Source organism: Pygoscelis adeliae, unplaced genomic scaffold (genome assembly GCF_000699105.1).
Source record: "Pygoscelis adeliae isolate BGI_AS28 unplaced genomic scaffold, ASM69910v1 Scaffold14, whole genome shotgun sequence".
NCBI lineage: Eukaryota > Metazoa > Chordata > Aves > Sphenisciformes > Spheniscidae > Pygoscelis > Pygoscelis adeliae.
The window spans coordinates 15100886-15127380 of record NW_008825109.1 but is presented as its reverse complement, the minus strand read 5'-3'; the positions used below and the strand labels follow the sequence as shown (position 1 = coordinate 15127380).

General features: G+C 35.4%; 1 protein-coding gene across 1 annotated transcript in view; it reads right to left on the bottom strand.

Moving 5' to 3' along the window:
* Positions 1–26495, bottom strand: part of NCAM2 (neural cell adhesion molecule 2) — a 156073-nt gene that overhangs the window by 116641 nt on the left and 12937 nt on the right. Inside the window, exons 6-8 of the mRNA XM_009327895.1 lie at positions 21869–21986; positions 16219–16379; positions 6902–7047 (exon numbers count right to left, since the gene is read on the bottom strand). Coding sequence (XP_009326170.1) covers positions 6902–7047; positions 16219–16379; positions 21869–21986 — 425 coding nt within the window. The remainder of the gene's footprint in view (positions 1–6901; positions 7048–16218; positions 16380–21868; positions 21987–26495) is intronic.

The window sequence follows — 26495 nt, the reverse complement described above, 5'->3', positions numbered from 1 at the left end:
TTTAAGCTTTTAATACAGAAGAGGTATTAAATTATACATTTTCTTGGCTTTTTGTCATCTTTAAAGAATCAACAACTTTGACTGTGCTTACTTAATTCTGTCCCAGTGGAAAGTGACCTTAAAGTTTTACTGAAAGGACAAATTTGCAGAAGTGAGAGAATTCCGAGCTAGTGTAATACTAATACAGTCATCCACACAACATGAATACATATATGAATGTGTCTATGTAAAGCCATTTGGGTCTACTCTGGGTAACAGAGCATTTATTTCTCTCCTAAAAGAGGAACAAATCTGAAGGGCCCTCTGGCCATGTGGCTGAGATTTAGTATTGAGTTGTCAATATAACCACCAACAAAGCCTTCACTGGGGAAGACGAGGCTATGGTACATCAAAATAATTTCTGGCTTCAGTTTTGGCTTCATTTACACATCACTGCAGATATTGTTACCTAAAGGACTGTATGGAACTCAGATGAGTGATTTGGTTGCTTAAGGACTTTGAAATATACACATTGGCTTGCAGCTTTCCTACTGTAATGCTTCCTCAGCTCACCCAGGAAAGCTGCTCTTTATTTCTAACTGCATACAATCATACCCCTCCAAAATCCTATTCCTACTAAAATCCAAATTCCTACTAAAATACTGTCACCTCCCAAAACTGTACACTCTACTTTTGGCTCCTTCTAGCTAACTGAAGAGTTTGTCCCAGCTCCATGTTAGTGTAGCTGAACATGCCATAGAGAAGATGAAGGAGCCCCAAAACATTCACAGATTTCTGTGGATCAGGTGACTGTTGAGAGCATACTATTCAGTGCTCATATATGCTCCATGTTTTGCATATATCACGGGGTACAAATCTGTATATTCTCAACAGCACTAATTACCTAACATTTAAGGCCACCCTCTTGCTTTCTACTCACTCTCAAGTCCATTTATTTACCTTCTCCTTCCAGTGACAATATTCTTACCCTTCTATTTCATAGCCTTAACGTGTGAAGCCCACCATGATTCATTTTAGGGTTAAAAACATGTCGTGGTTTAACCCCAGTTGGCAACTGAGCACCACGCAGCCGCTCGCTCACCCCCCCCCCCCCCCCCCAGTGAAGGGTAAAAGTGAGAAAACTCGTGGGTTGAGATAAAAACAGTTTAATAGGTAGAGCAACAGTCACGCACGCAAGCAAAGCAAAACAAAGGAATTAATTCACTACTTCCCATGGGCAGGCAGATGTTCAGCCATCTCCAGGAAAGCAGGGCTCCCTCACGCGTAACAGTGACTTGGGAAGACAAACAGCACCACTCCAAACATTCCCCCCTTCCTTCTTCTTCCCCCAGCTTTATATACTGAGCATGATGTCACATGGTATGGAATGTCACATGGTATGGAATATCCCATTGGCCAGTTTGGGTCAGCTGCCCTGGCTGTGCCCCCTCCCAGCTTCTTGTGTTCCTCCAGCCTTCTCAGTTGGTAGAGCATGGGAAGTTGGAAAGTCCTTGGCTAGTATAAACACTACCTAGCAACAACTGAAAACATCAGTGTGTTATCAACATTGTTCTCACCCTAAATCCAAAGCCCAGCACTGTACCAGCTACTAGGAAGGAAATTAACTCTATCCCTGCTGAAACCAGGACAAAACAAAATAAAAAAATCTTTGATGCCTGATTGAATTGTTTGCAGAGTGTCTCAATTGCATAATCAAACACAATTGCAGCTGGCTACATAAACTGCTCTGGCCTGCAGGCCTGTGCTAATATTATAACACCAAAAATATTCTATGACATTGTAAGTAGAAGCTGTTCACACAACATTCAGGTGAAAAAGTTTATAACAGTTTTCTTCAATAAGGCAAGGAGACTTGCCCCTTACATTTTTCCAACTATTCAAAGGAGAAAAGTTCCTGAGATTAATTTACAAAGACTAGGGTTTGTACAGCTGAGAAAAAGAAAGAAATCTCCTGGAAACAATTAAAATACCCTAGATACATCTATGTTTCCTCTTTTTGGGTGATTCATTTCAAATAAAGAGCTGATCCTTGATGAGCAAGAATGTAACAGAGCTCTCATTACTATCTCAAAAGAAAGGCAACAAAATTCGCTGACACTGTAATACTGCTTCTTTTTGTGCAGTGACAATAGCATATACAGGGAGTCAAAAATTTTTCAGATTCTTTTTATTAACATTTGTAATAGCTGAAGTGGAGTTAAGAGGCTTGGGGGAAAAGCAGAGTTGACCTTTCAAAGAAAAAGACAAAACAAACCCCAAATCCTTTACCTTTGCCTATTGCCTGATCATGAAAACTATGAAGCTCCAAATAGTTATGATTTGCATGCCAGTATAAAGTGAATTCAAACTTGGAAAATAATTTAATTATTGGTCTGAGCTCTGCAATATTTAGAAACAATGTCATAGGAAATTTCACGGGGGTACACAGATTATTATTGCAATGGTAGGTAGATGGAAGGATGTGGAACTCAAGCTATCTCTGTAGTCTTCATTATAAAGTTAAAAACCAGAGATTTTTTTTTACTTGTGGATACAAGAAGAATAGTGTAAGCTATTCAAAAGACATTTGGTGAATCTGTATCAAATATATATATGTCCTGGTTTCGGCAGAGATAGAGTTAATTTCCTTCCTAGTAGCTGGTACAGTGCTGTGTTTCGGATTTAGGGTGAGAACAATGTTGATAACACACCCATGTTTTAGTTGTTGCTAGGTAATGCTTACACTAGTCAAGGACTTTCCAGCTTCCCATGCTCTACCGACTGAGAAGGCTGGAGGTGCACAAGAAGCTGGGAGGGGGCACAGCCAGGACAGCTGACCCAAACTGGCCAAAGGGATATTCCATACCATGTGACATCATGCTCAGTGTATAAAGCTGGGGGAAGAAGAAGGAAGGGGGGGACATTCGGAGTGATGGCGTTTGTCTTCCCAAGCAACTGTTACGCGTGATGGAGCCCTGCTTTCCTGGAGATGGCTGAACACCTGCCTGCCCATGGGAAGTAGTGAATGAATTCCTTGTTTTGCTTTGCTTGCGTGCGCGGCTTTTGCTTTACCTATTAAACTGTCTTTATCTCAACCCACGAGTTTTCTCACTTTTACCCTTCTGATTCTCTCCCCCATCCCACCGGGGGGGAGTGAGCGAGCGGCTGTATGGTGCTTAGTTGCTGGCTGAGGTTAAACCATGACAATATAAAATACAGTATCATTTCATATATCTTAAATCGAACACCCAAGTTGCAAATTCTCATTCTTTTGTTCTTTTGTTAACCAGTTACCCCACACATGAGCCATTATGAAAACTGAGTATCAGATACTGGACTGTGACCTCTCTGCACTGACTTCTTTCATTCATTTTACATGTTTAGATCATAAATTCTTCAGGGTAAAGATTGCCTCTTTGGACACATGCATACAGTGGAGCTACTATCTCATATCAAGCCCCATCTGTTATTGTCATTTGTATTCCAAAACAGAGCTTGAAATGGTAATTACAAACAACATTGCTCAGCTTTCATATTTCTGCTAGAATCAGATACTAGGAAAGTAGAGCATGAAACTCTGCCTTCACACTTCTGCAGCATGCACAGGAATCAATGACATTTTTGTATCAGAGAATCAGGATATGCTCCCCTTCAGGGATGTGTGTAGATATGTGTGTGCATGTCCAAAATCCATTTTGTAAGTGATTACAGCAAATCAAATCCAATCACTATCCTTCCTTCTGTTCTACAAAAAGCAACTCTTCCCCTGCCTCCTCTTTTTACTGGGAAAAGGGCCAGGCCTGCTGGATGCACAGAGGTCTGTAGGAACGTGACATTTTGAATCACAGCTGAAAGGGTCATGGCCAGGTTGGCACGTTAGTGAAAGGACGTGCAATGCTGGGGAGTCGGGGACTAGAAGCACAGAGGCAGAGTACATGGACCAAGCAGAGAGTTTTGGCTTGACACTGCAACAGCAGATGAAGCTCTGTCTTGGACTAAAGCTCCATTTCCATTTCCAATTCTTTAAGGGTGAGCCAAACACCTTCTGCCACACATAATAATTCATTTACTCAGGCTTACTCACTCTCATGTATGTATGAGTTATAAAGCCATAAAAGGATTACAGAGGTCATCTCATGTGACCTCCTGGAAAACTTTCCATTTAAACTTTCAAGAGAGGTCAGAGGAAGGGGAAAGACCCCTTTATTTCAAATTCTCCATGAAAGAGGGACCGCACACAGTGTGGTAGATTGTTCCAAAGGCTAAGTGATAAAAGGAGAGACGAAAAGGCTTCTTTGCTTCTGGTTTGAACTCATTTGGCTGCAACTTTTAAATACACACTTCTGATGTATTGAAAATCTTTTATCAAAGCTATATTTTCCTAAGAGATAATTATGGACTTCTTACTCATTAACATTATCTTCCTTAAGCCTAGTAGGGTTATTTCTTTGATCTCTGACTTTGGTGCATATTTTCCATTCTTTTGGACATCATAATTTCAAAACTCAGAAAAGCCTATGTCCTGGTTAAAAGATCTATCTATCATTTGAAAGAAAACATTTTGAATCCATGCAGCCTAAGAATGATCTCACGTTCAGCCTTCTTCCTTATCCATACAAGGTATGCTTGCATTTTAGCAAAAGAACAATAACATGATTGAGGAGCTGCATACTAAAAGTAATAAAAGTATAATTAAAAAATAAGAACAACACTTTCCATGTTTTTTAATCATCAGCATGTTAATATTACAGTTAGAGTAGTTCTTCCATCTTCCATGAAAAAAAATCATCCCCTAAAGATATTCTTAATTCACCAAAATGTTGGATAAAGTGCAGTCTATACAAAAAAATATTTTAAAACTGGTAAAAAATTCAAAAGATGAATTGTCTGAATGTAGATGACAATTTTTATATTTATGCAAGTATGTCTGGTGATTGAACATTACTTCAAAAGTTATCACATATAAGTAATAATTTCAATTTAAGACTATGTTACAACACACACACCCCCATTTTCTTCAATTCACCTTTTCTCCTTCTGTGTGCAAAACATCGCTGTATTATTCAACAATTATTCAATAATTTAATCACTGCCAGTTTTGTTCCCTATTCACCTAATTTGGTAGGAAAGCACAAGCCAAGGCTTTGGCACCCTAGTGCTGGAGGACCACAGGGCAAATGCAGCAGCATATTTTAGAGCTCAAGGACATAGACAGTATTTCAGAACATTTATTCAACATTCAGCAAAAAATCTCCCATGAGCAATACACACAGAGTTCTGTCACTGGCAAGAACAAAAGGAAACCATATAACTGCATTTATTCTCATTCTTTTTATCTTCCACACACAGGATGTCAGCACACTGGTAGAAACTGAATATAGGTTTTAGTTTGGTTGTGGGTATCATTCAGTTGAACCACAGTTCAAAAAATGCTACAGTAACACGTCTAGATAGTTCAACAATCTGCAGTTTGAATTAAGATTGTAATACTGTCCTATATAAGCACTGGATACATTTCAGGTTTCAACTGCACCAATATTTTTTAGCTTGCTTCTGCAATTTGCTTTCATTTTCAATTTCAAATATAAGAAAGTTATTTTAGGAACATTCCAAACATAAGTGAAAGACTACATTTGTAACCTTTGAACCAAGCTAGTCTTTGTGGGTCAGAAAGGTGACCTTTGACTTGAAGTATTTAAGCAGGAGACAAACTGTTTTGTTTTAATGAAAAACTTTTAGAAGAAATATGATATAAATACTGTTATGTTGCTCCAAAATGGAAATCACAGAGCAGGAAAATGGTAGACATAGCCTCACATAAACTGCCTCAATTCCAGGAAAGGTCAAGTCAGAGAGTAGACCAGACCAGACCAGACATTCTCCTTCAGAACACAAATAATGGAAGTACATAATTCCTTAATATATAGCAATTCCCTATAAACTGAGTGACTTATTATGTATCTAATTCCCTCATTGGCATGACTGCTGCATAGGTTTGTCAACTGTTTTTTTAAGCAAGAGCTATGAATATGCAAACATCTGCAAGAAGACTGTCTATTTTACTATTTGATTATCTGGAGTAAAAAATCTGAATCAGCCAGCCAGAAAGATGGTATCTCATACTTTGACCAGCACAGAGAAATTCTGTAATTTATGTAAGAAAATTAAGAAGAAAATACTTGTTCAAATACTAAAAGAAAATTATTTTTAAAAAAGGAAAAAGAAAAAGAGCTCTGTAGAAACAGCTTGTTCTACAAGCTGTTAGGAATATGGTTAGGAATAACATTACACCGTTCCCTTTTGCTTTCACCATTCCATCTAATTACAGCTCTTGTTCCCACAGTAACTGACTTTCTTCATTGTCATACTGTAATCTTTCTCTACTCAACTTACTTTTGTAATAAAACATGAAAATGGGAAAACAAAATGGGAAAATGAGCTCAACTTGTAGTTATAGACCACTTGCTCTGTGTGAGAAAAACTATAAGAAAAGAGAAAAATAGGAAAAAAAAACCATCAGAAGCGGGAAATAAAGAACTCCAAGGTATTCAGAATTTTTTATTTCAGATTTCTATAAGCTCTACTGCATTTTGAGAAATACTGGACAGAGTTCAAATATAGTCAAGAAGGGCTACAGGCAGCCATTATGATCAAGACGAAATTGAAACCCTTAGTAGGGATTATGTATGAAAATTTAGGCCTGATGAAGTGAATTACCTTTCAGCACTTTAATTGCTTTTTTCTTTTAATTTAAAATTTAGAATCTCCATGTCTCTCTCTTATTACCTTGAAAAGTAGCAATTCCTTCCAATTCCAGAGGAATCTAGAATTAATCTATCTCTAAATTAATTTTCTGCTTATGAAAAGAAGATTAGCTAGACAATACATATTTAGATATTTTAGACATTAAAGGCTGATTTACCTTGTCACCTTCAGAGAAAGTTATTCCATCAATGGCCCTTTTCCAAGTAATCTCTGGGATAGGTTCTCCTTCTGCTTCACAGATGAGGGTGGCTTTCCCATTCTCAAACGTGGTTTCATTTTTAAGTTGTATTATTTGAGGCTGTACTGTTAAAAATACAAATTACATTACTCATCCTGCACAAAGAATGTCATGTCAAAATCTATCTTTTAAACCATTTTTTTGTTTTTTAAGCACATTTGTGTTTGTTAGGAATAACTAAAGGTTTAACATTACTGTCTATAAGAGCAATCAACTTTTCTGACTTCAAATTGCACAACAACCATTTCTGTATGTCTGATGACCTGGACTCCTGGCTCAGCACGGCTGACACCCCCAGGGCTTCCTGCTCCATCTCTGGGGTAGTGTTGGATGGGTCCTGACTGATAAGGCCGCTGCCCTGGTTGCTGTGTTCATGTGCTTTGCTCCTGGATTTCTGTCCTGTAGGGACCAGCTAGCCCTCGCTGCTCTCTGGCACTTCAGGAATGAAGCAAAGATCCAAAATTTCCATCATCCTCCTCCACCTGGGCAGGAGTATCTCCATGCACCAGTGCAGGCTTGGGGCCAACTGGCTGGAAAGCAGCTCTGCAGAGAAAACCCAGGGGGTCCTGGTGAACAAGAAGTTTACCATGAGCCAGCAATGTGCCCTTGAGTAGAGAAGGCTCTGGGGGATCCTGCCATATGTATAAATACCTGATAGAGGTGAGTACAGACAGAGCCAGAATCTTCTCAATGGTGCCCAGTGACAGGACAAGAGGCAATGGACACAAATTGAAACACAGGAAATTCCATTTAAGAAGAGGAAAAACCTTTTTTACTGAGAGGGTGACTAAACACCAGAACAAGCTGCCCAGGAGACTGTGGAGTATCTTTTTAATGCATTAATTATTGTTGGACTTTGATCTTTAGAAATATCTACCTTACACAAATTACTGAATTTAACAAAATCTCCTCAAAACAAAAATATTGTACTGGTATTAACACTGTTAAGAACTGAAGAGTCCTCTGATACAAAGCTATTCATCCTTACTTACTGAGCAAATAGGTGGTAAAATACAATTTAAAAATTCCAGATATTGTTTGTATTCTTCAAATCATTCCACTTTATAGCCACAAGTATACAGCAGCTCCAGCTTTCAGTCTATACTGTACCCTGTCAGGTTATTTATATGTGCAATACAATTTCTGGTTACACATTAACACTTTTATTTAGAGGACTTATCTGTACAATATCATACAAGAACTCTGTTATAGAACTATGCATAGAATGTTACTCTCTTTCACGGCATTCAAACATCTTCATAAAAAATGTTTTGGCCCAATATACTCACTCATATATAACCATTAATAAGTTTGTCTGAACCTATCCACTTTACACATTGAATGAGACACTCATCCCACTGGAAAACCTAGCATGTAATCATGTAATAAGAATATGATTCAGTATGTTACACCCAAAACCAGTGAATTAAGGTTACATGAGTAAATTTAATTTTTGCAGCTCTTAACATTGACTTTGTAAACATTAAGGACATTTGTTGAAAATAATATATTTTCTGTGTAGTTTTTCTGAGTTTTGCTTTTGAGGAAGCCCTACTATAGTATATTCTATGAAGCAGAAAATAAACAGAGAGGTAACCTATTTTCTAACGGACTTACAAAAGTATATGCTACGTAGAAAAGTAATATTGGCTTATGTTAGCGGATCAAAAAGGGGAAAGAGAATCATTCAGGTTGGAAAAGACTCCAGCAGGTCATCTTGACAAACCTCCTCACCAACACAGGGTCAACAGACTCTGTTCAGACCGGATTGCTCAGGGATGTGTTGAGCACTATCTTGAAAAATGCCAAGAACAGTGACTGCACCCTTTCTCACCAGCCTGTTGCAGTGCCTGACTGTCTCATGGTGAAGAATGTTTTCCTTATGTCTAGTCTCCTTTTTCATTTTATGACCACTATTTCATTTATGACCATTTTCTCACAGATGCTGCATTCAGCAGTACTAAAAAAAAAAAAAATAAAACCAGGTTCAAACTTGCTATATCCAGACACAACACCTACCTCTCTTTTATGCATTTCCACCACACCATTCTTGGTCTCATTTCTCATTTCTTATCTCCATACTCCTTCTGTTGCTTGTCTACTGTCTGTTCACCCTTGACTATTACAAATAATCTATTGTGTGTTTACTGCATAGAGATGAAAAACAGCTCATATTTTACCTAACAAAGCACTGCACTAATATCCTGCTTCATTAAGATACAATCTACGGTGAGTGACATTGTGTGCAGAAAGAAAATACCCTGCATGAGCTGGGGCTCTTGAAATGTCAACTGGATCCTGCTTTATTGGATGCAGTAGAAGGTAGTAAGCAAAAGTATTACGGCAGGACATCAATTTGGCTAAGAAAAGCTGAAACTCCTCAATAGTACAACAAGGGATGTCATTTGAAAGAACTACAAAAAAAGAATTTGAGATAAAAGATAACCAAGTTAAACTTCAAAATAACTTCAGTTATTACTCTCACTTTCAGGATCATCCAAATGCCTATGAAATATTCTATCTTGGGTAATTCAGGTACTCTATTTCTATAGCCATGTCTCCTGGCTACAATATAATCTGTTCTTTCCTTTCTTTCCTTTGATATAATATCATCCCCAGAAACAAGGAAAGAGCTATGGCAGATATATCATTAATAAAAAAAAGCATCATACATATTATTTTACGTCAGAAATTTGCAAAATTTGGAATTACATTATTTCCATCAGAACAACAGGATTTCCCCATCTGGACATGACAGACAATATGATCTCAAGATAATGCATGTTCTAAAACATATAACTAATACTCTTTAATTTTTAATCTTAGACTTATATTCTACTTTTCTTTAAGGCTTTCTTCAAATGGATCACAAGACAAAAAGTTTTAGCTTGACATTTTAGACATGAGCAGCTGACATTTAAAGGAATAAGCACTGATTAATCATCAAATATATCTAGCTGACAGTTATTATGAGGAAGAAGAAGAGAGCTCAAATGGGGGATATTATTTAATTGCTTCATTTTCGTAGGTCACAAGTCATAACTTGCTATTGACTAGAAGTTTTTATACTGTTTGACTACTTTTTATGACATTTTGGACATTGGAAAATATTAGAATACTTTTGTGTACATGTAAATATAAATATTTATTTGAGAATGCCAAGACTAGTAGTATTCATAGAAATACTGAAACAGGGTTTGTTCCCCCCCCTCCCAATTCCTTAACTGTTCTTTTTAAATTGACAAGGTCATTCTCAAATTGAATTAGTATTTGCTTGCTGTACTCTAGCAAATATGAAACAAATGAAAATACAGGGTCTTGGAATGTCAATCCAGGAAGCCTCCAGGTCTTTGCTGGTTTCTTCAGTCAAAAATATTGAAATATTTGTGTTATAAGGTACTTAAAAAATTGTAAACTGAATCACCTGACTGAAATGAAAGAAGGCTTTAATATAGAAAGGAGTTATGCTTAAGCTTCATTAACTTTATTTTATTTGGAAGGAAAAGGAATGCTTATTACTAGACATGCATTTTTTAAATATTAACAGAGTGATACTGCCAAATAAAGAAATAACATTTACTGGTTGGAAAGTTTTCTCTCTGAGCAGAGAAGGTTGATGTTAAGTTGCCTAACACTTCCTCAATAAACAAGTTTCTTTCAGATTCCTTCCTTGGTCTCTTCTGGATTTGTCTCGGACAAAGGCAATACCTTTTTAACAGAAAATTTAAGCTCACTGCTGTGTACCTTACAGCCTCCCCAAAAAGCTTAAGAAGAACTTGGATAGCAATCTGAGGTTCTAGATTTATTATTGGTTGCTTACAACTGATTTCTTGAAAAAGGTACACAACTTATTGAATTCACAGAGTTCTACTCTTATCTTTGACAGAAGAGGTTCATCAGACTTGGGAAGCAGCACATATATAAAGCTTGAGATAGTCCTGATTATATCTCATGAAAAGAACTTCTTTAAAGAGCTTGTTATTAATACAAGCATGGATTTACTGGCGAGAGGCTTACTATATGTCTGTATCGCTGCCTGATAGGATCTCTTGATGAATATAACACATGAGGAATCATACTCTTGTGCTATCTTCCTGCACAGCCACACTTGTATCGGGTAGAAAAACTGCAACCCCATCCTTCTGGAAACTGCTGGTACAATTTGAATTTAGTAAAAAAGCTAGAGTCCAACAAAGAAATATCTAAGAAACAGATTCCTGAAACTTGATACCTGACATAATAAGGATTCACACACACACCAGTATGAAGTGTTGACTTGATTTAGTATATGACAAACCTGAGTCTTTGTACATGTTAAAACGGTATTCCTACTTCACATTCCAAGGGATTTAAGACCTGTCTTCTGAGAGAACTGGCATCACTGCCTTTACAGATTGCATCATTTTTATTTTAAAAATTAGAGGTGTTCCAAACAGGCAAGGAGGTAAGAGGGAGGAAGAAGGAATACAGAAAAATGTATGAACTTTTCACACTCCATCTTTAATTGATGAATTGCACTTTGTGAAGCTGCAGTTGGTATACTTCATAATACCTGGGATGAGCAGGCACAGATAGTTCCATACACAGGTCCATGGGATTCCCTTTCTAGATATAACAGTGAATTTAAAGAAAGAGCTTCAATATATGTATTGAATAGTATCTTATGGGAAAAAAAACAAAAAACAAAAAACAAATGAAAACATATTATTCTACTTATTAAGCTCAAAGGCCAATTAACTAGGTGTGCTCCAGGCACTACAAATGTAAAAGGCATGCAGTCATTAAGCCTGAAAATAAAGGAAAAAATTTAGCGAACTTCTCACCCCAATCAGACTCACTGCAGTCTCTTTGGTTCCAAGACACATGGCTTTTGAGGGCTTAGATTAACCTAAATGTCTTGAATTTTAACATTTGGAACACATCTAAGAGGGATAAGACAGGAGAGGTCCATTACATTTCCTCTCATCTGCCTGATGACAGATAAAAAATGAATAATAGCATATACTTTTCTCAATAATCAATAAAAGTTACATTGAACACATTTGCAAAAACCTTCTTGCTATACAAGATTCAGATTATATATAAAAAGACATCTAGAAACTAAAAATGGTATGTGCTTAAACTATACAATAATTATAAAGGGTCTTTTCCCTCATTTGACTTTCATGAAATCAATTGTCAGAAACTACTGAAATGCCAATGAAATATTTTTGATAAGCTCAGACTACACTCTCATTGATTATGTAGGTAAAACACCTATACCCTAGAGAACTTCAAATTAACATATGCTAGAACTCCTTCCCATTTTTTTACCAATTCTGATTAAAGAAAAAATACTTTTTCTCTTTCTAGAAGTAGAAATTTCTAGACATAGAAATGTCTCTTTCTATGACATATCTACAGAAGAGAGAAAACTTGTTGAAAACCTCAATTGTTTATGCATCGTGGAACAGCAGAACCAAACATTTGAGTGATTAAGGAGTGGAAATGAGCAACTAAAGAACAAACAAAATGAAGATATAAAAACTGTCCTCAGAATATAAGTACTATTCTTATAAAGCATGAATATGTATTTAATTAAAGCTAATTTTGTTTCATTTAGCCCGATCAGATTTTTTATTATAAGGTAAAAGAACACCACTGCCATCGCTTTGGAGAAGTAATGATGAAGAAATACATGTTTAGGTCTTAGAAAGTAAGACGATGTAGGAATGTTTTAAGGGATTGAATTTCCATGACTGCTCTTAAATCAATTACTTATTATTATATTATTTTGGAAATTTTGTTGGGGTGCCCACAGCTGTAAAATTGTGGTATTTCATAATTCAAAATGCTTATTCACCTGTATCTAAACAAACACACACACATATATATATGGCTAATTAAGTCACAAAACAAATAAAAGAAAACAATGAAACTGCATAGTATGGGTGAAAGATATAAAAAGTTAGCTACCAAGCAGGGACAAATACTAAAAATATTTTTTAAAAAATCAAGGAAGAACACCTATGGTTTCAAGACATTCAGAAGGACTAAACATAAATGAATTTGTATCAAAAATCTTAGCACACATCCTAAGCATTAATATGGATGAGATCTTTTAGGTAGTAACAGATAATGATACAGAGAGAACTATAGCAGATAACAAGATGACAGACAGAGATTACCAAATCATGATCAGTAAGAAATCCTCTGAGGGCAACAGTGCTTTCTTTACTCTTCTAAGTCTTATTCGGTAGAACAGATAAAAAGCACTAATAAAGATGAAGAACTGGGGAGAGCAGGGTGTGTGCATATAGGTTTCTATACATGTGTTAGTGTTCCAGAAAAACTGTCAGAGTAAGAATTTGATATGAGGACAAAATAGCTTTTTTAACACTGATACTGGAAACAAAAAAAATGTTGAACAAAAAAATCTAGGTCACACGTGGAAACTAAACATATGCAGGTGTTAGATGGCACTAAGATGGGCATGTCCATTCAAAAGTCCAGAGAACTAGAAATTTTAAATGCTGAATGCTATAATGTTACTGTTATCTTTACTGCATTATGGTTACATTACTATTACAAGTTTCAACCCTGCCTGAGCCCTGTTGCAGTAGAAACAATAATCATTGCCCCAAGGAGTTTGCACTGTAAATTAAAATTAAAGATAGCAGGTAGGTGACAGGCAAGCTAATGGAGAGGGAAAGAATAATGCAATTTAATAGGTCATTTTAACACAAACTGGCTGTTTGTGTACTATTTAGCTGTAATACACAGCCACCTGCCTTGCCATTTTCAGACTGCAGTTTTTTGAATACATTTAAGGGGAAAAAAAGTATAAGAAGTTGATGGCTGTATATCTGTATATCTGGGAGTTTAACCTGTGTGAAAGAGACAAAAGAAAAAGTAAAGTTCTTTGTAGGAGAAAATACAACAGCCCTGCTCCATGTTTTCAGACTGAAAGTAGAGGTGAACTTCGTAAAGGCAATATTAGACTAAAATCACACTGGCTTTAGAGATTACAAATAAGGTAAGAGGCTTAATTTATGATACTATTCCCTAAGGTCAAACTAACAGTACACAGATTATTATAATCTAATTTAAATATATCCAGTAGTAAAGCACACAGGAAAAATAACTCTAAATATACATATTCAATGATGTGCTCTAAATTAGCTATAACCACTCAGGAAAGAGACTTGGGAGACACTGCAGACAGTTCTGTGGAAACACCAGTTCGGTACGCAGGGAGAGCCAGAGAGGCAAACAGACATTACGAGAAGGCACCAGGATCAAAGCAGAAGCAGCACTGTGCTGCTGAACAGCCAGGTTCCCCCCACGGCATGAATCCCGTGTGCCATTCTTGCCTTGCCGTTTCACAAGCAGGGGATTATAACCAGAGAAGTACAGGAATGCGTGGTTCAGAGATTCATAATGGTTCCCACAGTAGTAGATACGAAATAGACTGGAAACTCGCAGCTTAGAAAATAAATGATCTAGTGAGATAGAAAACTACATTTGATGTAAAGAACATACAGAATTATTCTTCACTTTCTTAAAATGAGAATTATGAGCCAAAGAAATGAGTAGGCTCCAAACTTAAGCATAAGAAATAATTTTTCATGCCAGAAATAAATCATTTAAGGAATTTAGGAGTTTAGGATGTCGTGGAAACAAAAAGGATGTGTAGGTTCAAAATGGATTAAACAAACTCATGGTATCCATTAAATCATTTGGATTTAGCTTTCCGGGGGGTCCCCAGAATAGTGGTTGTTAAAAGATGGAAGAATGTATACAGGAGATGCTTACTCTTAGTCTGGTGTCTCCCTTTCCCTATTCCTTGCATTAAAAAGTTACCTTGCCTCAGGCAAAAACTATGCAAATTTCATCCATACTTAAAGTTACTCAAATAACATGCAAAATTATTTCTGCCTGAAACTTCCCTAAACTCATATCAAAACGAGCAAGTCCCTTCTATTCCTTCAAATTTATTTATTTATTTTCAACTTTGGAAATACAGTTGAATAAAATGTTTTGGTTTCTCCACAAAAATCTTCAAGATGCTCTACATCTTGAGGCTGGGATGAATTTTAAAATTGTATTTCATCTTCTTTCCTTTGAAAAGTAATTGAGAATAACTTTCAAGCACCTCAGAACAACAAAGTAACCCAATGCTTAGGCAACCCATCTGGAGTATGGAGCACTGTAGACAGCACAGCATGGAGGGCTATGAATAGTTTCCCAAACAGGAAAGACAGTGGAAGGCACACAGACACGGCTAACCTGTTCACCTGACACCATGGCTTCAGCCTCAGGCCCCCAGATCCCAAATGACAGCATTATCCAACCCAGCTGTTTAGCACTTCCAGTGCAAGTTACCAGATCAGCCTCTCCTCTTAGAACTGTTTCACTTTGTATAAATTACTATTAGTTTTAACTGGGACTTAAAATTTAATTTCCCATGGTCCTAAGTATGTGCTTTAGCTGTTCAAATATAAATGGTCTTTCTCTCTACTACAAGCATTTTTACAATGTAAAAAACCCCAACACATTACTTTTTTGTAGGCTTTTCATAAGTAAGCTACAGCCTTGATCCTGCACAATGATTCTGAGGGAGGTTTTCTACATTCTCATAGATGCCTACTCTCACTAGTTTATAGCTATACTAAACTTCAAAGAAATTATCAGCTCTATGTAAAGGAGAGAATCATGAACACAGATTGGGTGGTAGAGCATAGAAAGAGAAATAAGTTTTCATGTTATTACTTTTATCCTTTGAAACTTAGATCAGACAATATTTTTGTGACTACATCTGCAATCATGCACTTAAAAAAAATAAAAATCAAGAAAGAAAAACAAATTAAAAAATCAGGAACACCTCTGCATGGTGTCTTATAAAAAAAAGGCACTGCTTAGAAGTCCAAATAATTTTCCCTTCTTTCTCCTCTTGGTTTTCTTGCAAGAAGCTAACTTGTAAAGGAAAACCAGTGAATTAACAATTTAACACTCCATTGTACTCCATCTGAATAGTAGAAAAGCAAATGCCAAAGATAGCCTTTTCAAAATTAAAGTCAGGTGTAAAGGTTAAAGTAGCCAACAGGGAGGAAAAAGCTGTAAAATTATACAGAAAGTGGTTTGCTGCATCAGTAGACACCTTGCAGGAATACTGTTCCATTGAAAATTGTGAATTATAACCTCAGTTCCCTACTGTTTACATTTAAAAAAGATGGAATATGCTATGCAGTACTTACCAAAAACTTGAAGGAATGTCTGTTTTTTATCATTTCCTGCTTTGTTTTTAGCATTACAGATATAAGGACCCGCATCAGTATTTTTTATATCTCTTATTGTTAGTTCTGTATTGCTTCCTCTCACCATATATTTTTCATTTTCTTCAATAAGTTTTCCATTTCTAAAAAAAATAAAAATGATGTATAAATCAACCAGTAGGTTCCAAAATCTGAAACAATGTGCTATGGAAGCATCAATATGTTGAAAATAATCTTTGAGGGAAGAGATTATGCTAGCCTCAAAAATGCATTAACTCACATGATATAAATTTGCAGTATGTATAGAAGGGAGTTGATTTTAGCATGACAAAAATTGTTCTGCAGGATCACAGTGTTTTTTCATAAGAATGTGCACACTCTAGACACAAACAAAGCATTCTGAACTGCATTTTGATGTTCAAGACCCCAGCTTCACAATTTTATTGTCAGGTTATAAAATATATATGTATTAAAAATACTATAATATCTTTATTCTTAAATGTTCGATATTGACAATGTTAGAAAAATGCTTGTGAATAGAACTCTAACATACAGTTTACACTCAAGGAAGGATAGAAGGAAATCAGTTACACAAATACATATTGTATGTGAGAAACATTTAAAAGCGTGTTTTCAAAGTGTAACTGTTGCAGTTCACATTAGTAACAATGTACCAACTCATTAAAAAATATTCTAAATTACTTCAGGGCCTATTGGCACATAAGGAACCCTTCCAAATTATTTCCTCTCAGTTGTTGTTGGCTAGCCACAACTTAGTAAGCAGGCATGTCTCCAGATGTTAGAATGAGTTCTGACCAGATGGTACAGAAATAATAAAACCTGTGAACAATTCTGAGGGCTGATCGAGGCTTGACCGGTCCATTTGAGCACCTTGGCACACACACAGTTATCAAAATAGCTTCATTTTCAAGAATGTAATTCTAACTTTTTAAATTTCTTCTCACTCTGCCTTGTTTGCTGTAGGCTTCTTTTGATCTTATGTCTGTTGAATCATCAACAGTCCCTTCTCATAAGCACCTACATAAAAATTGCTTGATTTTCATAAGCATTGATAATCCTGCTGACAATGCCAGCTTCTCGAAAACAAACTATTTGTAAAATGAAACCAATAGCCATAACAGAAATATTCTATTCTATTCTATTCAATATGCCTAGTTTAGGACATCTAGTTTTATTTCAAGATTTGAGCAACAATGATTTTCACTTATTTCTGCTCACATAATGCTGATAACTACATATATTTCATATTTTCTAAAATAATATTTTCCCTAAAAGCACGAATACTGCTTCTTTCTTGGGAACATTAATATCCGTTAACAGGATTCCCCTGGCATCTATATAGCTTGCATTTTAGTAACATTTTTATAAATAACTAGTCCACTTAGCTGTCCGCTTCAAGACGTTATTGTGATACTCGTTCATCTCCTTTCCAAAGCAAATCATAGAAATTGTTTTGCAGAACAGAAAAGGTCTAATTTTCCACATAGGTGGTTTAACAAAAAAAGCTAGCCATTTCTGTTAGGAGACAAAAGTCTACATTCAAGGTCAGAAGTAGTTTCCCAAATGCCCACTATCACAAACATCACCTATATCTATGACAATTTCTAAGCAGAAATGAGATTATGAGCATTTCCCTGGACCCTCGAGCGAACAGGAGAGATTCAGATTGATGCTGATATTGGAGAACAGGAAAACATGAGTAACACATTAAAAGCGGATTATTTCTTTTGTCAGATAATTTTAAGTCCTGTCAGTAAAGATAAGGGGATTGATCCATCTAAACTTTACTAGTGTAGATTATCTCTTACAGACGTAAACAATAATCGTGTTTTCAGTAGGACTATTCACATGAGTAAAGATTTCCAGTTCATGACCTGTACATTTGGATCTTTATCTTTCAGTCCTGGCTAATTTAATTCTATTAGTGTATTGCTTCTCTGAAGGTAATCCTTTACACTAATGTAATATCAGCTTCAATAGAGATATCAGTTAAGTGGTGAAAGAATTAGATTCTTTCGGTCCATGAAATATCAACAAAGTATATATGCATATTAAATAGAGCACCAACTAAACCTTGCTGACCTTTCTTCTTGACTAGCTATTTCAAACTGACAAATTTGTAAGTGAACTAAAGCATTTTTTTGAGAAAGTGCTTCTGAACACATTAGTTCAGATGCCTCCATTTTAATTTGACAAAATCTTAAACATTGTCAGCACCTGGAAATGAAAAGGGTTGATGTAAATAGTTAAAGCTTTATCACATTAGATACTGTCTTAAAGAGTTTAAAGCTTGAAACTACTGTCTCGTCCAGCATCTTGCTTACAGTCAACGCAGAGGGATATATAAGCCACCTCAGTAGTACTGTCATTTGATTTTAAAAATACAGCCATTTTTTATGCCCTGGCTGAAGTTGACCTGCTAAATCAGTTCACTGGAAACTGAAAAGGAAACAAGAGAAAAGAGAATCAAGAGAATTTATTTTTTAATTGACTAAAATATCAGTGGATTGTAAGGAAGGTAAGACTACGCAACGATAGATCCAAATTATGCAGGCCTTGCTAAAGAAACTTCAGTAGCACGAATGAGAGAATAACTGGTGTCAGAGCACATTTTAAAAGGCAACAAAGACACAAGAACACTGAACTGTGTATAAAACAGGTCCTTAATCTTGATGAACCATCTCAACAGGTACGGATGTACTTTCTATACAATATAACAAAAATCCTACAGCAGAATGGAGTAGAAATCATTCCCACCCTTTTTATCAGAGCTTTTCCTCAGCTCTCCAGAATGCTCAGTATACTTTTGAATGTTTTACAAGGAAACATTAGTCTCTGTTATAGTAGTTGGCATCTCTCTGGACTTTTTTCCTTAGCATAGTTATGTATTCAGAAAACAGACTTCCATTAAGTCACTTTATTACACATGCCCATTTTACAAATGGTTAACCTGAGGCAAATTAAATAAAATGACTGAACTCACATAGATAAATGGTACAGTTGGGAATAAAACTGAACACATGATTCCTGTAACTTGCTGTAACCAAAGGTTATAATCCTTCCAAAATCAGCATTAACACTTAATCAAATTCACGATGTAATTTCACTTGTTTATTAAAAAAGAAACACTTACATAAAACTGAGGCTAATATCAACTTACATTCAACATCAAAAAATACGCTAAACAGGATGAAATTGGGAATATGACACCTTGGTCATTAATTCTCATAAATGGATTCAATTAGGTTCTCAATGGATGACATGCATATTAATAATATTAATATTAATATTAGATAAATCAGTTTTGATAGACCTTCCTATCACTAACAATGCTTTCTAGATTTTTCTCAAAATCAAGAAGGAGTATGTTGATCTAGTTTTCCTATGCTCAGTCTAATTTCTAAAGAAAAATAATCTGAAATATTCTAGAAAACAAAAGTCTTTATCTTTACATATCTGAGAGAGAAGTCCAAGGACAAGGAGAATATATCAGCAGATTCTGAATCCTTTTAACTGGCTACCAATATGTGAGTGAAAAGGGACCTGAACAGCTCAGGAGAGATTTCAGAAATTTGATGCAGAAATTTAGTACTGGAATACAATTTAGAATCAAGTTTGCTTCCTCCAGAAAAAAAAATAATTTAGCTCCTCCCATCTTTTTTTCCCTGTTTGCATGTCAATGATATTCTGTCACAGAGACCAGAGGCCTTTTCCACCTACCACTTTACAACCTCTCACTGTCAGCAAATAAAAAAAGCAAGAATATTTTCTACCGTCTAGAATTTATAGCCTAATAAAACAAAATAAAAAGACAATGAAAGGGGAAAAAAAAAAACCAACAAAAAAACACAACAGGGAAGGGAGGCACATAAGCCAATATTCCTCACTATGAGATAGTTCCTGAAATAGGAACAGAACAGAAGCTTCCTCATTTAAGATCCAGTATCCACTACACAAGCCTGTTAAGCTTTTGTAAAATCTTTAAAAAGATATTTAACGAATGGTTTAAAAAAGTCAGTTGCCTCAGGGGCTGGCAAACCAAAGGAAAATCTTTCAGTAAGCTCTGATCAGTAGACAGAGATAAGTGTCTCTCCAAGACACTTAGCCTGTGTACATACTGTAATATTTATAAAATATTGAAAAACCCCCACAAATGTAAACAGAGATATCCACAAACTGTGGAAATTTATGCATTCTTTCTTAACAATATAAAACATTAATGTTGGTTCTCTCACAACAAGGCCATTTAGGATACCAGATTTCAGACAACTCCTAAGGGTTTTGCCAGATAAGACATACATTGTAAAAAATTACTTCAAAGACATTAAATAATCAGAATATTCAACCTTAGTTTGAATTCAGTATCAGTTCTTTAATTTGGGTTCTGCATATTTTGTTTTTCTTTTTCCTCCTCTTCACTAAATTTTGAATTCTAAGCCACATTAAGGATTAACGTTGCATGCTATTTATTTACATCTCCTGAGATTCAAATTGCACATGAGAAAAATTTAAATCCACAATTGACTTATGGCATGTTAAGATAAAGGTGTCAGCCACAGGAAGGTAACATTTAAAATGAATCTAACATTGTTCAAAGATTCCAAAGGACATTAAGAATTGATGGAAATGCCTTCTATGTCCATTTTGAAAATGCAGTGACCTTTTAATTAATCTGAAATAATATATGTAGATGCAAATTATTCAGGTCTAAAATAGAGATGTGCACTGGTATGAGGACTCTGAGATACTTTATATCCCAGGAGTGATGCATGTCTTTGTTAAAATTGAAAGAATATACAATGTATGGCTATTTAAATTTTTACAAATGTTTTAAGGTAAGTGTTTCCAAACAACATGGCTATACTACATACATTGCATTGATATAATCAAAAACCACACATGAACTTTAAAAGCAGTTCCATTTTCAAAACATATTAAATTTTAAAAATTACAGAAAATACACTTGAAAAAATATGTAAGAAGTAACCCTATAAAGTCTGATGATTGCATTCCAATAAACGAAGTATGCTGATCACTCATATTGAGTGACTGTGTCTTCCCTCTGTTCCGGCGAAAGGCACAACACATTCCCATGTCCTAGGGGTGTCTAAAGCCATACCTCCTTCTGAATCTCATTGAAATGGAGAGTTAGGGTTAGAATCTATTTTTACAGATGTGGAAAATGTTATCTTTTTTATCAGTATTGCTGATCTATATTGGATATTTATTGCATAACTGCATATGTTTTTACCTGATGCATTCCTGTGCAAAAGTTGTTGTGACATTTTTGCTTGCATTGTTTTTAAGATATGGACTCATTGCTTCAGCTTTATTTGTTTCCCCTCAAATATGAAGAAATCATGCCAATACAGTATTTTAGTTACTTTTTACATTTATCTCACTTGCTGGTAACCTGAGTGCAATTGAATTTGTGTGAGTTCATTCACTTATTAATGATGAATCTAGCTTTAGAAGTTAGAACAGAAATGGACAGCAAATGCTCTTAAAATTCATTAAAGAAATTAAGGTTGCACAACTTAATGAACTGTGATAGAAAATTGTGACACATTAAAAAAATGTGCTCTGATGTGCAGACCTCAACTGAACTTACCTATACCAACTGATTTCGGGTGGAGGTGATCCAGTGGCTCTGCAGAACAAAGTTATTGCCTCTCCTCGATCTGCAGTGGCATTAAAGGATTTCTGTAGCAGAGTAATTGCAGGGGGAACTGAAAAATAAAACATTGTGTTCTATTAATGGAAAGATAAATGATTTAATGTGTTTCCAGAGAAATTTAAAGCACAAGATAGGATCCTTTGCTAATTTTGGAATTTATGGTTACAATTCAGGATCAAGTTACAATATGAATCACTGTTATTAGTATTTCTTTACTTTTCTTAAACACAAGATTTTTAATATTATCAGGACATTTATAACCTTTTTTTTCTTTGCACTACAATAACATTTTAAACAGTCTTTTTCAGCAGTTCTTACAGAACATTTTAAAGTGACTGAAGTTATACCTAGCATGTATAAGTCACAATAGAGTTATGATTGGCACTAGTTTAACTATCTCAAATGAAAATGTATCTCCAGTCTTTTTTATCTTTCATTCAATTATAAAGCTGACATATAACTATGCACTGATATCAGATAGTGCTTTTAAAACAGGTGTCAGTATGTAGTAGTCTTGATTATGCATATTTAATTCTTTTTACTGAACTCCTGCATATTTCCTGGGCAGGAGTATCACCAGCTTCAAAAGGTGAAACGTGATAGAACCCAATGGATTTCCAAAAATTGTAATTGTGTTCTGAGAGCGACAAAATTTGTCTGTTCTTGATGAGATGAAGTTATTACTAAAATTGTCACAGTTCACAGAGAACCTCTACCTACCAGAAAAAAACAGCAATAATATTTAAGACAGAAAAACTCACAGGCTGATGTTTAATATCTCTGTTCATATGGTAATTTTAAGACAGCTGTCCTAAATCTGTTTCCATTAACTGTCAAGCAAATAAATAAGAACAATCCCAGCAGATTGGAAGGAAGAGGATATATGGAAAAGAAGGAATGCCAGGGAAAGCAAGAGGAAAGGGAAAAGAAGATTAGAGTTTCACAAAATATAAGTCTCTGCTAGCAAGAACATCCTGTCATCAGTGTGACTCAGAGTTATCCTTTTTAGCTTTAACTTTCACTAGAGAAAAGAAGAAGAAACAGGCAACCCCAGTAAATTTGCTTTTAGCTTCCCATTGCACTTCCACAGATTTTTCTCAAACTGTTGAGAATCAACTTCTGTTGCTTTGCACCACATATTTTAGCTTTAGTATTCTACTACAGAAGTCTTTCCAGCTTCTGAACCTTAAATATATCAAATTATTAAAAAATAATGTACCAGAATTATCAATGACCAGTAAGTAAATGTTGTTATATACTTTTCACATTTTTCAATGGTATGCTGAAATTTAAGTGTTTCACAGATCACTTCTTTCCTATCTGAAACTGCATGGGCCACTATTCAGCATACAAACCCCTTTTGTTGTGCAACATCTTCCATGAAAAAGTGTCACTTAGAAAACGTTATATACATTTTAGCCATTTTGCAGTGCATTCTAATGTCTAGACCTGAAAATATACTCAGTAAACGTGAGGGGATGAAACAACTCTTTGCCAGCAGTAGCAGGTTCTTCACTGCTCACAACTAAGAACTACAGGACTATGACTTGGTTCAGCACATTAGTTAAGTGCCTCAATCTTCCAAGAGATACTGCAATGACAATGAAATTAAATATTATTTTTCTTTTCAAAAGTCAAATTTTATTTTTCTCATAATTCTTTCTGGGAAGAGGTCTGTTTATATTTGGTTCTGTTCTTTTATGCACATAGGATGGAACTACAGTGTGAACCTAAAAGAGGAAAAGCCAAATGAAGCTATACTGCCAAGTCTCTCACATTTCAAACTTAAAGCTAAATGGCAAAATCCAGTCACATTTAAGTGAAAACAATTCTTTTCCATTTATGTCAGCGAGGTCAGGAAGTCCATCCAATTTATAGAACTTCCCAGACAGCAAAGAAAACTTAAAGAATGAAATCTAATAAGCCCATTTACCGAGAGAGAGAGAGAAGAAAAAATAAGTTTCTGTTTTCAGGAGGACTTGTATTCTTCTGTTCTATTTTATACTAGCGATTCTTTTCTTTTACAAAAACACTGCCATTTAGACCTCACTGTAAATATGGGTAGAAAAGAAATGCTATAAAAAGTTCAGTGTTGCAAGTAGAAAAAGATACCTAAACAGTAGATTTTAGAGATACTCTAGCTTAAATGTATTTCAATTTATTATCCATTATAACTCCCCAAAGATTTCCATACACTAGAAACTACATTTTATATATCAAACTTTGTTCCAAGATTTACTTTTAACTATTTTTGAGTAAAGTTGCATTCTGTTCATATGTAATCTTTAAAGCATTATACAAAAAAATTAACCAATATAATGAGCAGCCAGCTAAAACTAAAAAGGTTTTCTAACATATATTTACTTAATGTAAGTTGTTTTCACACTTTTTAATGTTAAGTCTGTTTCACAGATCACTTCTTTCCTATCTGAAATTGCCTGGGCTACAAATTGGATATGGAAATACTATGTCCCCAGAGCAATGAACCTATAAATTTGTGGCCCAATAACCTGGGCAAACAGATTTTAAAGTTTCCTCTGCAAATTTACTCAGTTTTCTTCTTTTCCATATGTTAGTAGAGAGAGGATTTTTGTTGCATTTCAGGGCCTCTGCCATCCAATTATTCAGCATGGTCTTGCAACACTAATCAAAACACTGAATATCACTTTCAAAATAGTTTCTTTTACAGCTTTTAGTTTGTAAAACTATATGCATGTGACCTGAGTCATAAGTGTTGCTATGATCGCCTAGTTTGGACTGGTATAGAAGAGAACATACTCTACTACGGTCTGATGGAAACACTATCCATTTCATTTCTTCTTCCTGTTATTTACATCTCTCCCAGATGTGAATTAGCCAATGTTATGCCAACCAGCTTAGCATCCAGATGGAGTGGAGAATGGAAGAAATATTTTCAGGATACACACAAGTGCCTTTGTTAATTCCTTCTTTTCAAAATGAGATACATCTCCACAACATTCTACACATCTTTATACGTAGTTGTAAATGCCCACTATTTAACCCCAAGACAAGACTATTTTAAATTTATATCATGATTACAAAACAAGAAATTTCCTTTTTAATGTAAGAAATTTATAAGAAATTAATTCTACTTACTAGTCCACTAAAAATGAAAAATAAAATAAAAAATGCTTAAAGTCACCTAAGTTTAGTTTCTTAGGAAGTCATTGTTAACATGGAAAATAATAACATTCCATCCAGATATCTAAGTTAAAACGTTCAATTCATTTTCACTTAGTCAAAATCACCTGCACATGCTGCTTCATCAACTGTGAAAATTTCTGCTACTTAGGTACCTAAATATGGGTTCAGCTACCTAACTTCAGGCAAAGAAAGAATGATTTTTTGCAACATGTTCTTACATCATTCAGGGAGTGGCTTTTCACCATTTTATTTTGGTGGTTGCAAGGTCCAATCATTTTATAGTAATAGTTCTAATGGTGATTAATTTTTCTTGCTTCCACATAGGACAAGAACCCATTCTATAGGCAAGTATCATCCACATGGGCAGAGATGACTCAGTTATGACCAAAATGGCCCAAGAAGGAACTTACCTCTTGTTCTTAAATATGAGAACCATAGGTTTCATCCTAGGTTTAATTTTCTCCTCTTCTTGAGAGGATTTGATCCCATATCATCTACCTCTGAGAGACTGGTCTTCATCAGCTTGCTGTAAGGCTCAGGTGCTCTCAGCCTCTCGCATTTTTCCACTCTCTCTGTCCTCCCTTTTTAGTTGGACAGAGAGGCAGAGAAACAGTACCAAATAAAGTACTTGTTCACAGAAGAGGTGATCGTAGTTCAAATCTTTGCCCTGAATCAGAGGATGTATGGGTCACCTGCACCATGGATAATACTCTAACTAGAAGGCAATGAGTAAAAGGATAGCTAATAGTTTCTTTTTTAATTAAATCTTCATCGCTATTCTTGCAAAAGGGAATCTGTGATTTCACACAGTTCTACCATAGCTTATGTTTTTGAGTGAAGTATGTATAAGCATTGGAACAAAACATATTTGCAGAAACAGAAACAATATCAAGTCTTGCTATATAATAAAGAAGACATTTAGAAAGCAACATACTCATATACTGTTTGCAGTAGAGAAGCATCATACATGGACAATTCTGCTACTCTCCAAATAAATCAGCAAAACTACATCTGCCCCTATATTCCTCCTGAAAATGTATTTCCACTGCAAACCCTAAATACATATGTGACAGCAAGGATTAATATTATTTATTTAATTATTAATCTCATAATTCTCTATATTAACCTCTTCCGGCAGACTCTCACAAAAAAATAACATTTTTAAAATGTAAAATTATGGGTTTTGTGGTGTGCCAGCTTTCCTGAAGTAGAATCATAGAATCATAGAATCATTAAGGTTGGAAAAGACCTCTAAGATCATCAAGTCCAACCGTCAACCCAACACCACCATGCCCACTAAACCATGTCCCTAAGCGCCACATCTACACGACTTTTAAATACTTCCAGGGATGGGGACTCAACCACTTCCCTGGGCAGCCTGTTCCAATGTTTAACC